Source organism: Elephas maximus, chromosome 4, assembly GCF_024166365.1.
Source record: "Elephas maximus indicus isolate mEleMax1 chromosome 4, mEleMax1 primary haplotype, whole genome shotgun sequence".
In the NCBI taxonomy this organism is placed as follows: domain Eukaryota; kingdom Metazoa; phylum Chordata; class Mammalia; order Proboscidea; family Elephantidae; genus Elephas; species Elephas maximus.
The window spans coordinates 88,871,878-88,885,258 of record NC_064822.1 but is presented as its reverse complement, the minus strand read 5'-3'; the positions used below and the strand labels follow the sequence as shown (position 1 = coordinate 88,885,258).

The window sequence follows — 13,381 nt, the reverse complement described above, 5'->3', positions numbered from 1 at the left end:
ACCTCTATTTTCCCCAATGGTTTATAATTCATTCCTGTCCTTATTGATTTTGTTGTTCAAATTGTCTCACATTTGGTCAGTGGGAGCTCCTGTTACTGGCTCCTGTGTCCTTCTGATATGAACTTGTCATTTTTGAGCCCTTCGTTACGTTCTGACATAAGAAAAGGATCCAGGCTCCTCTTGTATCTCCCCAGCCTCAGCCCTTGAATCAGACACTCCTCCAAGGAGACCGCATTTTCTTTAGCAGGGGAATGATTTGTGGTTAGTGCCAGGGTTGCTTTTGGCTACTGGGGCATCTAGCTTTTAGGCCCATGCAGTGACAGAGCTGAGAAATATACATACACATACACCAAGCACATATGCCCCCACAGATGTGGCAATCCTGAGTTCAGACTCATTACCATTCTTATCAGAATTATTTATTGTTCAACTTACTTTTTCCTGAAAAACCTCATTGCCGTTGAGTCAATTCTAACTCATAGAGACCTATAGGACAGAGTAGAACTGCCCCATAGGGCTGGTGGGTTCAAACTGTTGACCTTTTGGTTAACAGCTGAACTCCTAACCACTGCGCCACCAGGGGTTCTTTTTTTTCGTAGTAGTCTGTAAATACCCTCTGGTCCATTAGTACTCTGGTACCCAAAAACTAGCAGTGTGTAACACTCAGTCATTGTTCAAAAGATAGTTTTGACTAAATCAGTGAATTAGTGAACTTTGATGCTGTGCATTTACCCTCTGTAGACGAAAAAAAAAAAAAAATTTTTTTTTTTTTTTTTAAGACGAGGTTAAAAATGAAGTTAACCATGAACGTCATCTCCTTCCTTTTTTTTCCTCCTTCTATAAACTAATCGTTAAATATATATGATAACCACAGGTGGTTAGTCATATATCAGAGTTTAAAGAAGAACAATGTGTACATTTAATTCATCTATAAACATGGTTTGGTAATGCTTTTCTGAAAATAATTTTGAGTTTTTTTTTTTTTTTTTTAAACTTTTAGGTGGCTGGAATTGTTGGCAGAGCTGACGTGTTAGCGTGTCTGCTGTTTCTGTTGACCTTTCTCTCCTACAGTAGGTATGTATGGCAGCCAGTGCCCTTCTCTGTGATTATGGTCATGCTACCCTCTCTTGTTCTCAAAGAGTCTCTGCCATGTGTGTGCACTGTGAGCATCTGCCTGTGAGAAAGGGGGACTGTTTCTTGGCAGTGAAATTCTTAGCTTCCTGGGGCCTGGGAATAAGAAAACTTCTCCTTCCCTGATGCTTGGGTTGCTATCTGTTCCAGCTACATTCTGAACCATATCATAGCCTTATAAAGGGAGTGATCTCCCAGGGCTGGAAAGCCAAGCTCTTACTTCTTGACTCGTCTTACTTTATTTTCTGACCATAAATACAATTTGGAATCTTAATTGTGAGCCAAAATAAACTGGGTACAACCCTTTCTTATATGCCTGTGGTTTATTTAATTTCTCCTTTTCTTTTTGGTCTTCATCTAGTTTATCTCTCTCTTTTCTGTTTTTAATCCTTGCCAAAGTGGCTCAGAGGTTAAAATAACAAGGCGGCATTGAAAGTAGTGTTTCTCAGCTTTCAGCTGTGGTCTTGCAGTGTACCCAACTTTTCACCAGAGCACAGAAGTGATCAGATTGTTATCTGAGTTGTTACCATTCATACAGGTAAAGGGGTGAGTTAAAGGGAATGTGAGTGGGGACAGATAGCTCAGCATTGCCCAGGCAAAGGGGGGAGGTGAATCATGTTGCCATGCTTTCTGGAAGGATGCCTGGTTAGGGATTTATGAACTTTGTTCTTTAGATTGAGATGTTTCCGTAACAAACATCTCAACCCTATAATCCTACAAATCAGTGACTCTGTTTGAGAAGAACTGTTCTAAACCAGTGGTTCTCACTTGGGGGTGATTTTGTCTTTCCTCCCTGACATAGGAACATTTGTCTGTGTCTGGATACATTTTCGGTTGCCACAGCTGGAGAAGTGATATTGGCATCTAGTGGGTAGAGGCCAAGGATGCCACTAAACACCGTACAACGCACAGGCTGGCGCATACAACAAAGAATTATCTGACCCCAAAATGCCAATAGTATCATGATTGAGAAACCCTGTTATAAACCATTAGGCCTTGGATCAAGAATGAAATGAATCAAATCTTGTGGTGGGTTAGGTTTTTCGGGGAAGTTATGTTTTCTTTTAAAGAGAGGAGGCTCTTCTTGGTCTTCTAGCCCTGACTTTGTGACCTCCCACTGGAGTGCTGGTGGTGCAGTGGTTAAGCGTTGCACTGCTAAACCAAAAGCTTGGCAGTTCGAATCCACCAGTTGCTCCTTGGAAATCCTATGGGGCAGTTCTACTCTGTCCTACAGGGTGGCTACGAATTGGAATTGACTTGGCGGCAATGGGTTGGTTGGTTGGTTACTGTATTCCTAATTGTACAGAATCGTGAAAATCTTTTAAAAAACCCAAATCAGTAATTGTTTTGTTTACTATAGTTTTATAACAAGATTAATACTTTTTAGTGTGAACTTGTTCTCTCGGGCTTTTTCAGTTGCGGTTGTTCTGCTCGGGAACATGAGTAGGCCTGCAGCGTATCTGCATCTGTGTGGCAATGAGCTAGGTTGTTATGGGTTTCTGTTGGGCATGCCATTCTCACTTTTAGAAATCTAAGGTATGGGTCAGCTCTCTAGAGGAATGCATGTCTGTGGAAAAATTTGTATATAATTTCATGGAAGTAGTCCAAGATAAAACAATAACGGCAGGACATCACAGCTATAGAAATATTGGCTTCCCTTCAAAGGAGTAGGAGCAGATGGGTGTGGCAGCTGCTGGAGGGATCAGTGATGTTTCATGGTATGAGGCTGATTCTATTTTGTAAAAGTGAAAGAAAGAATCCACAACACTGGACCGGAGAGTTTTTGAAAATCCCTGTTGGAAATTATACTGAGAAAAAATACATTTCACCTAATATTTATTCATAGAAAATAAATAAAAATACGGATTAGCCAAAAGAAAAGACTAAGATTAGAACATTTGTATATAAAGACATTTTCACTGAAATTATAATGATATTGTGATAAACACTTGACCTATAATAAACTATTTAATCTTCCCAGCAATGCTATGATCCCATTTCGCACACAAGGTAACTGAGGCACAGAGGGGCAGAGTACCTTGCTGCATATCACACTGTTTACTGCAGAGCTGTGATTTGAACCCAGGGAACCTGGCTCCAGAGCCCATCCATATTGTTTAGTAACCTGCGTTATTTGCTTAAAATATATTCACTTCAACATTTTTCTGTGTCATTAAACATATATTTATGGCAGCATTCTAAATGGCTTTATACTGTTTGTTAGCATTTTCTATAATTTAAGTACCAAATTCTCTAGTGTTGGATATTGACTTTTTTTCCATCCTTGCAAATTTAAATAATTCTATGATGAACATTCCTGAAGAAATCTTTGCTCAACTACTTAATTACTTAGAATGAAATCGATGTTAGACCTTATCTTTAAAAGGTGGTATTTCTTCGTAATCCACGTTTTTTCTTAGACTGAAGAAATCTCAATATATTTTTCAGGAGTTTGGATCAGTGTTGTGTTGGGGAATGTTTCCCGCCCACAGCTTCTCCATTGTTCTTGCTGCTCAGTTTGGTTCTGGGGACCTGTGCAATGCTGGTGAAGGAGACAGGCATCACGGTATTTGGAGTGTGCCTGGTTTATGATCTCTTTTCCCTCTCCCACAAGCAAGATAAATCGTAAGTCAATTTCAAGTTTTCGTATCAAGCAGTTGCATATCCAGAGAGGAATCACTTAAAACAATGGTTTCCAAACTTCTATTTAAAAAAATAAAAGAACACTTTGTTAAATGTAATCTCATCTTGAACCCTAACATAATGAACAAGACATTAACATATATGCATTTTATATGTTCAAGCTCTCATGTTTTTATAAAATCAGCAAGGACTATGAAGTAGTTTTTGTAAGCCCAGAATTTGAAATTGAAAAACACCTATGTTAATTGCAAGTTTATATTGCCAGTTTGATTTGGTTGTGTGTTGCTGTTGTGTGCAGTCGAGTAGATTCTGACTAAGCAGCACTAAGAAAATCTTGATGCACAACAAGAAATGGTTGTAAATGTTAATAGTTTTTAAGGGCCTGCTTCGAATCGCTGTATTCAAATGAGTGCTATCCATCAAAGAGCACTGCTAACTTAGAGCCTGTTTATTTGCTCTACTGATGATGCTGTCACCAAAAAGCTTTGGGTGGTGCCTCTTGGAATTACACAAAGGGCTAGTGTAAATCATATAGGAATCACGTTTAAATTAAAGAATAAGTTTATTTACCAGCTCATTTTCATTCAAAAAACTTAAAGCATATTCATTTTATCCTGTGAATTATAGGTGAGAGGAATGACTAAGTCATATTAAAAGTTTAAGAAAATACCATGATTTTCTTCCCCATCAAATCCATAGTTACTAACAATTTGACATGTAGAACCTAGGTTTTCAGTAATTATAAGGCCCTGTAACTTTTGAACTTTTGAAAAATATAGCTGTTTTATTCTCCTGTCTTGTCAGATGAAGGATTTTGACTTTTAAAAATCCTGCCTGTTTTTTTTTTTTTTCCCCTCCTCTATTCTGTACTCTGTTTTACTTGTTGATGTAAAGATAAAAAAAAAAAAAAAAAAGATAAGAGCGGTGCAATTGAGTGGCAACAGTCTGAGATGAGTCCTGAGATTCTGATCACCGTCCCTGCTAGGCATGTGATACTTGGAGATGATTTAAATAAAGTGTAGTGCTCCGTTAGCTGTCTGTAAATCTCAGAGGCATGTAAAGGAAGGAGTCCAGTTATCCCTTTGACCCAAGCTCATGCCAAGCAAACTGTGAACTTGAGAATTTTCCCTTGACTTAAATGAGAATTCCTTTTCCCTCTCAACCTGTGGGAGTAATTGCATTGCCAGCCTTCATTTAGAGAGCAAGCTGTAAACCCCTCCTGCTTCCTGCTCCCCTTGTACCTGCCTCTCAACTTCTTTCTGCTTTGCCTTCTGGCAGCAAAAGGATGTGACAACTGACTGTATATGCTCTCAGTTGGTTCAGTGCAGAGCTAGTTTAATGTCATTCTGGAATTCACGTCCCCTGTGGTCTTGTGACTTTCTAGCCCACACTTTCACTCCTCTTCATACTGTTACTGTTAAGTGGGCTCTTTTCAAGGGGGGTTAAATTTTTTTTTTTTCTCTTCCTTTAATAATCTTTTCTTGACTCTCACAATAAGCTACTAGAAGCTCTATGGAAGCAATACTGCTAATATAAATATGTAGCTTAGAAATCTCATAGTCCATGCTCTTTGTATTTTTTTTTTTTTTAAGAAACTTTTAGCTCTCATAGCCAGAAAACCTGTTGCTGTTGAGTCAGTTCCGACTCATAGCGACCCTCTACAGCTCTGTGTAATTGGAGGCATTCGTTCTTTCCTTCATCCTTTTATCTGCTGTTGAACACGTGCTTATTGTGTGCCTTCCTGAGCACAAGACAGATAATGCTCCTTCTCCCAAAGACCAGGCGATTAGGGGGAGACATACATAAGTAATCACGTGGATAGTAGATTACAATTGTGGAAACTGCTGTAAAGGCCTTGTATGGTTGTAAAACAGTATGTAACAGGGAGACAGGCCAATAACAGGTAATATTTCTTGCATGCTGGCAGTGTGCCAGGCCTTGTGCCACATCATTTACCATTATTAGGGCATTTAATGCTCATAAACAATCCCATGAGGTAGGGGCTCTTATTCTTGTTATACGGAGGAGGAAACTGAGGCTTGGAGGGGAGTGTGCCCAGCATGAAACAGCTAGTAAGGGATGGAACCAGGATTTGTTCCTGTGTCTGTGTGACTCCAGAGCCACATGGTTAGCACCACTATTTTCGTGGCAGGAACACGAGGCAGGCACTTGGGAGGCCTCCCAGTACATCTGCTACTGAGGACCTGGGCTGTTTGTATCATGAGACAGTTATATCAGCTCAGCAATTCTGAGTGGTTTGGGGTCATGGGTCCCTTTGAGAACCTCATAAAACTGTGACTATTTTTCCCGAATAATGCACATGCACGCTATTTTGTACAACTCTAGGGATCCATTTCCCTGCTTCGTCTGCTGATTTAGAATAAGCGTCTTATACTGCATGATTCTTGAAATCTTCCCTTGTGTGAGTCAGGCAGCAGGAAAGCAACAGTAACAGAAACAAACGTTAGAAACTCTTCTCTATGTGAAGAGCAGTTTACTCCCAAATTGTAAGATTAAGCCACACAAATGGAGTGGATTTCTTTTATTAGGTGTTACCTCTCACAGAAAACGTTTTCAGTGAAATATTGGCTTCTGAAAGTTAACTTTCTCTTTTTTCTTTTCCTTCTTTCTTTTTTGAAAATTAGAACATAATTTCTAACATGCAGAAAATTCCTTGATCTCAGTTCCCTTCCTTTCTTCCTAGAAGTAGCCAAAAAAAAAAAAAAAAAAACCAAACCCATTGCCATTGAGGCAATTGCAACCCTATAGGACAGAGTAGAACTGCCCCATAGGGTTTCCACGGAGCAGCTGGTGGATTCAAACTTCCAGCCTTTTGGTTAACAGCCGAGCTCTTAACCACTGTGCCGCTAGGGCTCCAAAGAGGTAGCCAGAATTCTCGATTTGATGCCTCTCATTTCCATGATTTGTGTGTGTGTGTGTGTGCCCTTACCTTATATGCGTACCGAACCAAAACCAATTGCTGTCGAGTTGATTCCGACTCATAGCAACCCTACAGGACAGAGTAGAACTGCCCCATAAATAGTACTGTCTTACATATTTTCAAACTTTATATAAAGGATATCGCTTGCTTTTTTTTTTTTTCATTTAACATTACGATTTTGAAACTCATCAGTGTTTATACCTTTAGCTGTGGTTCACTCATTTTAAATGCTGTAGAGTAATTAATCATCACAATTTATTTATCCATCTTCTGGATTTGGAATTTAGGTTATTTCCACATTTTTTTCTATTGTTGTCTGTGCTGCCTCTAGTTTTTTGTGCATGTATTCTTGTGCATACAGGTGAGGGTTTCTCTAGGCACAAACAGATGTAGTAGTTGCTGGGATGAAGGGCAGATGCATGTTCACTGTATAACGTACCGAGACATTGCTCTTGGCAGTGATTATAGCAGTGTGTTAGAATCCCCTTTGCTCCACATTCTCACCATCACTTGGTAGTGTGAGACTTTTTAATGTTTAGCTGATCTAATGGCTATGAATTGTATCTTAGAGGAGTCAAGAAAGAAAAATGTAATCAAAGTACATTGAGTGGCTGAGCTAAGAACAATATTATACAAAATCATAACGTAAACACAAAATACCACTTCAACCAAAAATTATATTTTGAGAATGAGGGGAGAAGGTGTGTGTGTGTGTGCATGTCTCTGTGTGTATGTGCGTGCGTGTGTGTTGGGGACCGGGTAAGAAGGACTGAGTCCTAGTCTTCTGTAGTAGGAAGTCAATATGATAAGGTCTAAAATTGAAAAAAAAAAAAAAAAATCAGAAAACAATAACGTATTTGTTATTTTTAAAATATGGTGATAAATAACAAACAAAAGAACTACAGGACTTGACGATGGTTGCTTGCTTATAGGGAGCAGGGCTTGGGTGTGTGGGGCAGGCTACTGCTATTTTTCTTGTAAGCCTTGTAGTTCTATTTGACTTTATTTTCCCTTGATTCTCTGCACGAATAGGAGCAATGGGGTCATCCATCAGTGCATCCCCCAGCAGCCTGGGTGCCCTCAGCCCTCCTCACTGCCAGCGCACCCTCACCGGGAGAATGGAAAGCAGCGGTTCCCTCACAAAGGAGCTTGGGGTGCCTGCCACCCCCCATTGCCACCAGAACCCAAGAGCAGTGGATTTCCAGTGTCTCCAGGAACCATGTGGTCCATGATGAGGTACTGGGTGGGGCTCTTTGTCGGTCTGCATTCTCAGTGTTCAGCATCAGCTAGTGCAGTGTGTGCTAACAGGGGAGTGATGCATTGTGTCAGTTATTTCTAAGTTTACCACCTTCGTTCCTGCCTCCTTTTCTCCCTCTCTTCTTCCCTTCCTCTCCTGTATTAAATTGGGTAAGAAAGGAGCAGCTAGAGGAATCAAGCAGAAGCCCTGCTGTCTGCCAGCATCTGGAAGCACGGGTGAGGTATGGGTCTGTGGAGCCTCAATTAAGAAGAGCAAACATTTTACTGCTTCGTTGGTGGTGGCAGAGCCCCTGGCACCAGAGAACAGACACCCTCTGTTTTTTGCGGGAGGAGAGCTGTCTTTACTTTCCCTATGTTCTCTCTCCCTGCTCCTTATATTTTGATTTGAATTTATTGTAGCCTGAGTGTGGGAGGACGCTCAGGAACTCTTCTCTCAGAACTGTTTTTAAGGATGCAGAAAAATCTTTTTAGAGTATAGGATTTTCTGAAGCCCTTTTAGCCTTAGCATTTTTTTTTAATACTTTGACTCAGCCTTGAAAATTAGCATAGCTTTATCAGTACAGATGCTCCCTAAATTGGGTTGCCTTTAAAACAGCTCAAGCCATGGGAAAGTCAGAGTTTAACAAATATGGAAATTCTATTCCTAGTATTAGCACTTTACCACTTCAGGTTGCTGTTTTTTATTCTTCTGTGTTGCTGTTGTTGTTGTTAGGTGCTATCAAGTCGGTTCCGACTCGTAGTGACCCTGTGTACAAGAACGAAACACTGCCCCATCCTGCGCCATGCTTACAGTCATTATTAAGCTTGAGCGCATTGTTGTAGCCACTGTGTCAGTCCATCTTGTTGAGGGTCTTCCTCTTTTCCGCTGACACTCTTTGTACTGACATGTACAAAGTATGTAAGACGCAGTCTCGCCATCCTTGTTTCTAAGGAGCATTCTGTTTGTACTTCTTCTAAGACAGATTTGTTCGTTCTTTTGGCAGCCCATGGTATATTCAATATTCTTCACCAGCACCACAATTCAAAAGTATCAATTCTTCTTTGATCTTCCTTATTCATTGTCCAGCTTTCTCATGTGTATGATGCAATCAAAAATACCATGACTTGGATCAGGTGCACCTTAGTCTTCAAGGTGACATCTTTGCTCTTCAACACTTTAAAGAGGTCCTCTGCAGCCGATTTGCCCAATGCAATGCGTCTTTTGATTTCTTGACTGCTGCTTCCATGGATGTTGATTGTGGATCCAAGCAAAATGAAATCCTTGACAACTTTGATTTTTTTCTCCTTTTATCATGATGTTGCTCATTGGTCCAGTTGTGAGGATTTCTGTTTGCTTTATGTTGAGGTGCAATCCATAATGAAAGCTATGGTCTTTGGTCTTCATCAGTAAGTGCTTCCAGTCCTCTTCACTTTCATCAAGCAAGGTTGTGTCATCTACATAAGGCAGGTTGTTAACGAGTCTTACTCCAATCCTGATGCCCTGTTCTTCTCGGAGTCCAGCTTCTCGGATTATTTGCTTAGCATACTGATTGAAAAGGTATGGTAAAAGGATACAACTCTGATGCACACCTTTCCTGACTTTAAACCACGTGGTATCCCCTTGTTCTGTCCAAACCACTGCCTCCATCTATGTACAGGTTCCTCATGAGCACAATTAAGTGTTCTGGAATTCCCATTCTCAACAATATTATCCTTAATTTATTATGATTCACACAGTCGAATGCCTTTGCATAGTCCTTAAAACACAGGTAAACATTCTTCTGGTATTCTCTGCTTTCAGCCAGGATCCATCTGACATCAGCAGTGATATCCCTGGTTACATGTCCTCTTCTGAATCCAGCCTGAATTTCTGGCAGTTCTCTGTTGATACAGTGCTGCAGCCACTTTTGAATGATCTTCAACAAAATTTTACTTGTGCGTGATATTAATGATATTGTTTGATAATTTTCACATCCGGTTGGATCTTCTGTGTAGTCCCTTAAAAGTCCTGCTTTTTAAAGTCTTCGTTTCCAGTTATTCCCTCCATTGCCTTATTCATTCGTTCATTGATTCATCCATCAACAGATCTTTATTGAGCCCTGGTGGCACAGTGGTTGAAATGCTCAGCTGGTAACCAAAAAGTCAATGGGTTGAACCTACCAGCTGCTACTACACAGGAGAAAGATGTGGAGTCTGCTTCTGTAAAGATTATAGCCTTGGAAACCCTATGGGACAGTTCTACTCTGTCATCTTAGGTCACTGTGAGTCAGAATTGACTTGAATGGCAACAGGTTTGCCATGTGCTAGGCATGTTCTAGGTCCCAGGGATGTCCTGGTGAATAAGGAGAACAAGATCCTTGCTCTCGTTTAGCTTCCCTTCTAGTAGAGGAAGACAGACTGTATATAATGGACAAACAAATGAGCAATTCAAGGACTGTGAAGAGAGTGAAACAGGATGTGATGGAGAGTGATGGGGAATTCAGGTTGGTAGTTTGGGGAAAGCCTCTCTGAGCTGGTGAAGTCTGAGTTGAGACTTGCATGAGGGGAGAATCCAGCCCTGCAAGGATTGATCAAAGGGTTCCAGGGCTGAGGGTAGCAAGCAGGTAGGGAGTAGAAGGGAATGAGGTCAGGGGGTTGGGCAGGACCCAGGTAGGCCCATGTTGGTTATGAATGCAAATTTGGATATTATTGAGTGGAATGGGAAGACCTTGGAGTTTTTTGTTTTTTTTTTTTCTTAAGTATGGAAGAGACATGATGATCACATTTCTTTTTAAAATTGTTCACTCTGACTTCTGTGTAGTACGTGATATTAGGGGGCAAGAGTAAAGCAGGGAGAAAGGCCCAGGGCTTTTATATGGACTGAATCAGAAAAGAAAGGGTCTTGGCTGAGAATGGTAGCAACTGAGATGAAGAGATGTAGATGAATTTGGGGTATATTTTGGATACAGATCCAACAGGAATTGCCAATATTTCAGATTAGGGATGAAGGAAAGGGAGGAAATAAGGAATTTTAGGTTTCTGGCTTGAACAGTTGGGGGTTGTAGGCAGTGGTTCAGTGCTTGGGTGCAAACCGGAAAGTTGGCAGTTCAAACCCACCAGGTGCTCTGTAGGAGACAGATGTGGCAGGTGGCTTCCATAAAGATTGGAAACCCTCTAGGGTGGTTCTACTCTGTCCTATAAGGACACTATGAGTCAGAAGGCAGCAGGTTTGGTTTTGGTTCAATGTCAGGATTAGAGCTCAGGCTGCTTGACCTCTAAACCTGTGGTTTTCTTTTTTGCCATGCTCTAAAGTCCAGGGCCCCAGGTGAAGGCTTAGCTTTGAGAAGGAGGAAGGACACGTATACCATTGCGTGTGGAGCTGAGTTCCTGTTTGAACTCTCAGGGGTGGAATGTTTCTTTCAATTATTCTGGGGTCCACTGAAGCACTTCTTAACTTCCTTCAATATAGGATATTGGTGCTAATACATTGAGTTAAGTGACATGCTTTTGTAGGTTACTTTTTTATTTTGTTTTTAACCCTAAGCCCCAGGCTACTTTAGAGAGACGACTGTAGAGTAGTACAGGTATGGCTGATACTGGGTCAGATCTTTTTTTTTTTTTAATTAAGTCAATGTGTTTGTGGGCAAGAAGGACCATTTTCCCTCCTTGGAAAGGAAAATTGTCTTACAATTTCCATTTTTGGAAAGGAAAGTCATATATTTGAGTTTAAATTCTGAATACTATGTATGTCTGTTAGAAGGTGATTAGGTAAAGCAAATAAAACTTCTAAGAGGCATCATAGTCTTAGTATTTGAATACTTTGACTTTGCAGAGAGAGGGACCAGGGTTTAAACTGTGGCTCAGCCACTTACTTGATTTCAAGCAAGTTATTTAATCTCTGCGAGCCTCTGTTTCCTCATTTCTCAAAGAAGGAAAAAAATAATATCATCTTCCTCTGACACAGGCTGTCAGGATTAAAAGCGATAGTACCTGTAATAAGCATGTAAACCAGTGCCTGGCTTACAGTGGGCATTCAGCAGATGACAGCCAGCAGCATTATTATTAGTTTACTATTGCTTATTAATTTTTAGTTTCAATTTATTAGTTATAATAATAACCAGTAGTTATCAGTTTAGCATTATTGTGTGGGTTTCTGAACACCAGGATGTATGATTAAAATGGTATATCTATATTATATAGGCTGGGAATGAGTTTGTAAGGAATTTCTTTTTTTGCTTCAATTTTGAGACTAGCATGTATTCGTAATGCATGCATTGGTATGAGGCTGACAAATATTGGGCTAAACATTATCAGGTAACACATATCTTCAGAAACTACCAAACACAGGGAAAAATCTCTTCCCAATGCATGCCATTTATTTGCCTTTTTTTATGTGTGACTTAGTGATTGGCTTAAGGGTGAAAAGTACAATGAAAAACCTAGAACTGTGAATATACACTGTGGACTCAGATGAAATTTCAGTTGATACTGTCTTTTACTGAATTACTCCATGTGAAATGAGAAATGTTTTGTATGTAAACACTCCTTCCCCGTGTCTTCTCCATACATCAGATTCATGCACGCATGGACACACTTTATCTTTCACATTAGAAAGCTCAGTGATTTCTACATGAAGTCTTAACTTCATTCTTCATATATATAGTCATTCTTCATTTGATTTTGCATTTAAGTAATAGTAACCACAATCTGCATTGAAGACAGTTATTGGCTAAATAAATCTGTAGATATTTCCTCTTTTCTCTGCCAGTCTGGAGGGCCTGTTGTGAATAATTTATTCACTCAACAATATTTACTGAGTGCCTCCTATGTGCTAGGCACTCTTTTAGGTCCTGGGAATTTGACAGTGAACTGAACAAAGTCGTCCCCTTGTGGAACTTTGTTGGTTTGTGATCATGATACGTTTACTCAAAATGGGCTTTATTCCTTTGTGAATGAGAGACAGTGGTTATATTTTCACTTCAGTGGATCTTAAGAGTCTTTTTCATAAATACCTTGCACATAGGTATGCAAATCAAGAAGCTAAAACAGGTTTGGGATTAGAGGACGATTTGGCAGTAAAGTGAAATTGTAAGGTAATTAAAATTCAGGAGACTCAGGGAGGCATATAAATATTTTGACCTTCACTGATGGGAAGGGTAACCAATCTCTTAAGTGTTGTTTTCATGTTTTATTTCTGTAGACCTTGCGTTGTAGTCTTTTTCACTAAAGTAGAAAATAGTGTACAGGTTAAACCCCTGAGGATGGATTTTGAACTTGTTCCACATGTATATTATGAGTAGGACAAATGTGTTTCAGACCATTATCACCAGCCTCATATCAGTTTTGAGGAAAATTTAGCCAGCTAGTGAAATGAGATTCGCAGGTGACAGAAAAATCTCTGTTGAAAATCTGGATTCTCCTATGTCCACGCCCCCACCCCCACCATTTTAC

General features: G+C 40.1%; 1 protein-coding gene across 3 annotated transcripts in view; it reads left to right on the top strand.

Moving 5' to 3' along the window:
- Positions 1-13,381, top strand: part of TMTC1 (transmembrane O-mannosyltransferase targeting cadherins 1) — a 335,228-nt gene that overhangs the window by 27,185 nt on the left and 294,662 nt on the right. For all 3 annotated transcript variants that reach the window (XM_049882736.1, XM_049882737.1, XM_049882735.1), the window contains exons 3-5: positions 1,001-1,074; positions 3,580-3,756; positions 7,748-7,951. In XM_049882736.1, the coding sequence (XP_049738693.1) occupies positions 1,001-1,074; positions 3,580-3,756; positions 7,748-7,951 (455 nt within the window). The remainder of the gene's footprint in view (positions 1-1,000; positions 1,075-3,579; positions 3,757-7,747; positions 7,952-13,381) is intronic.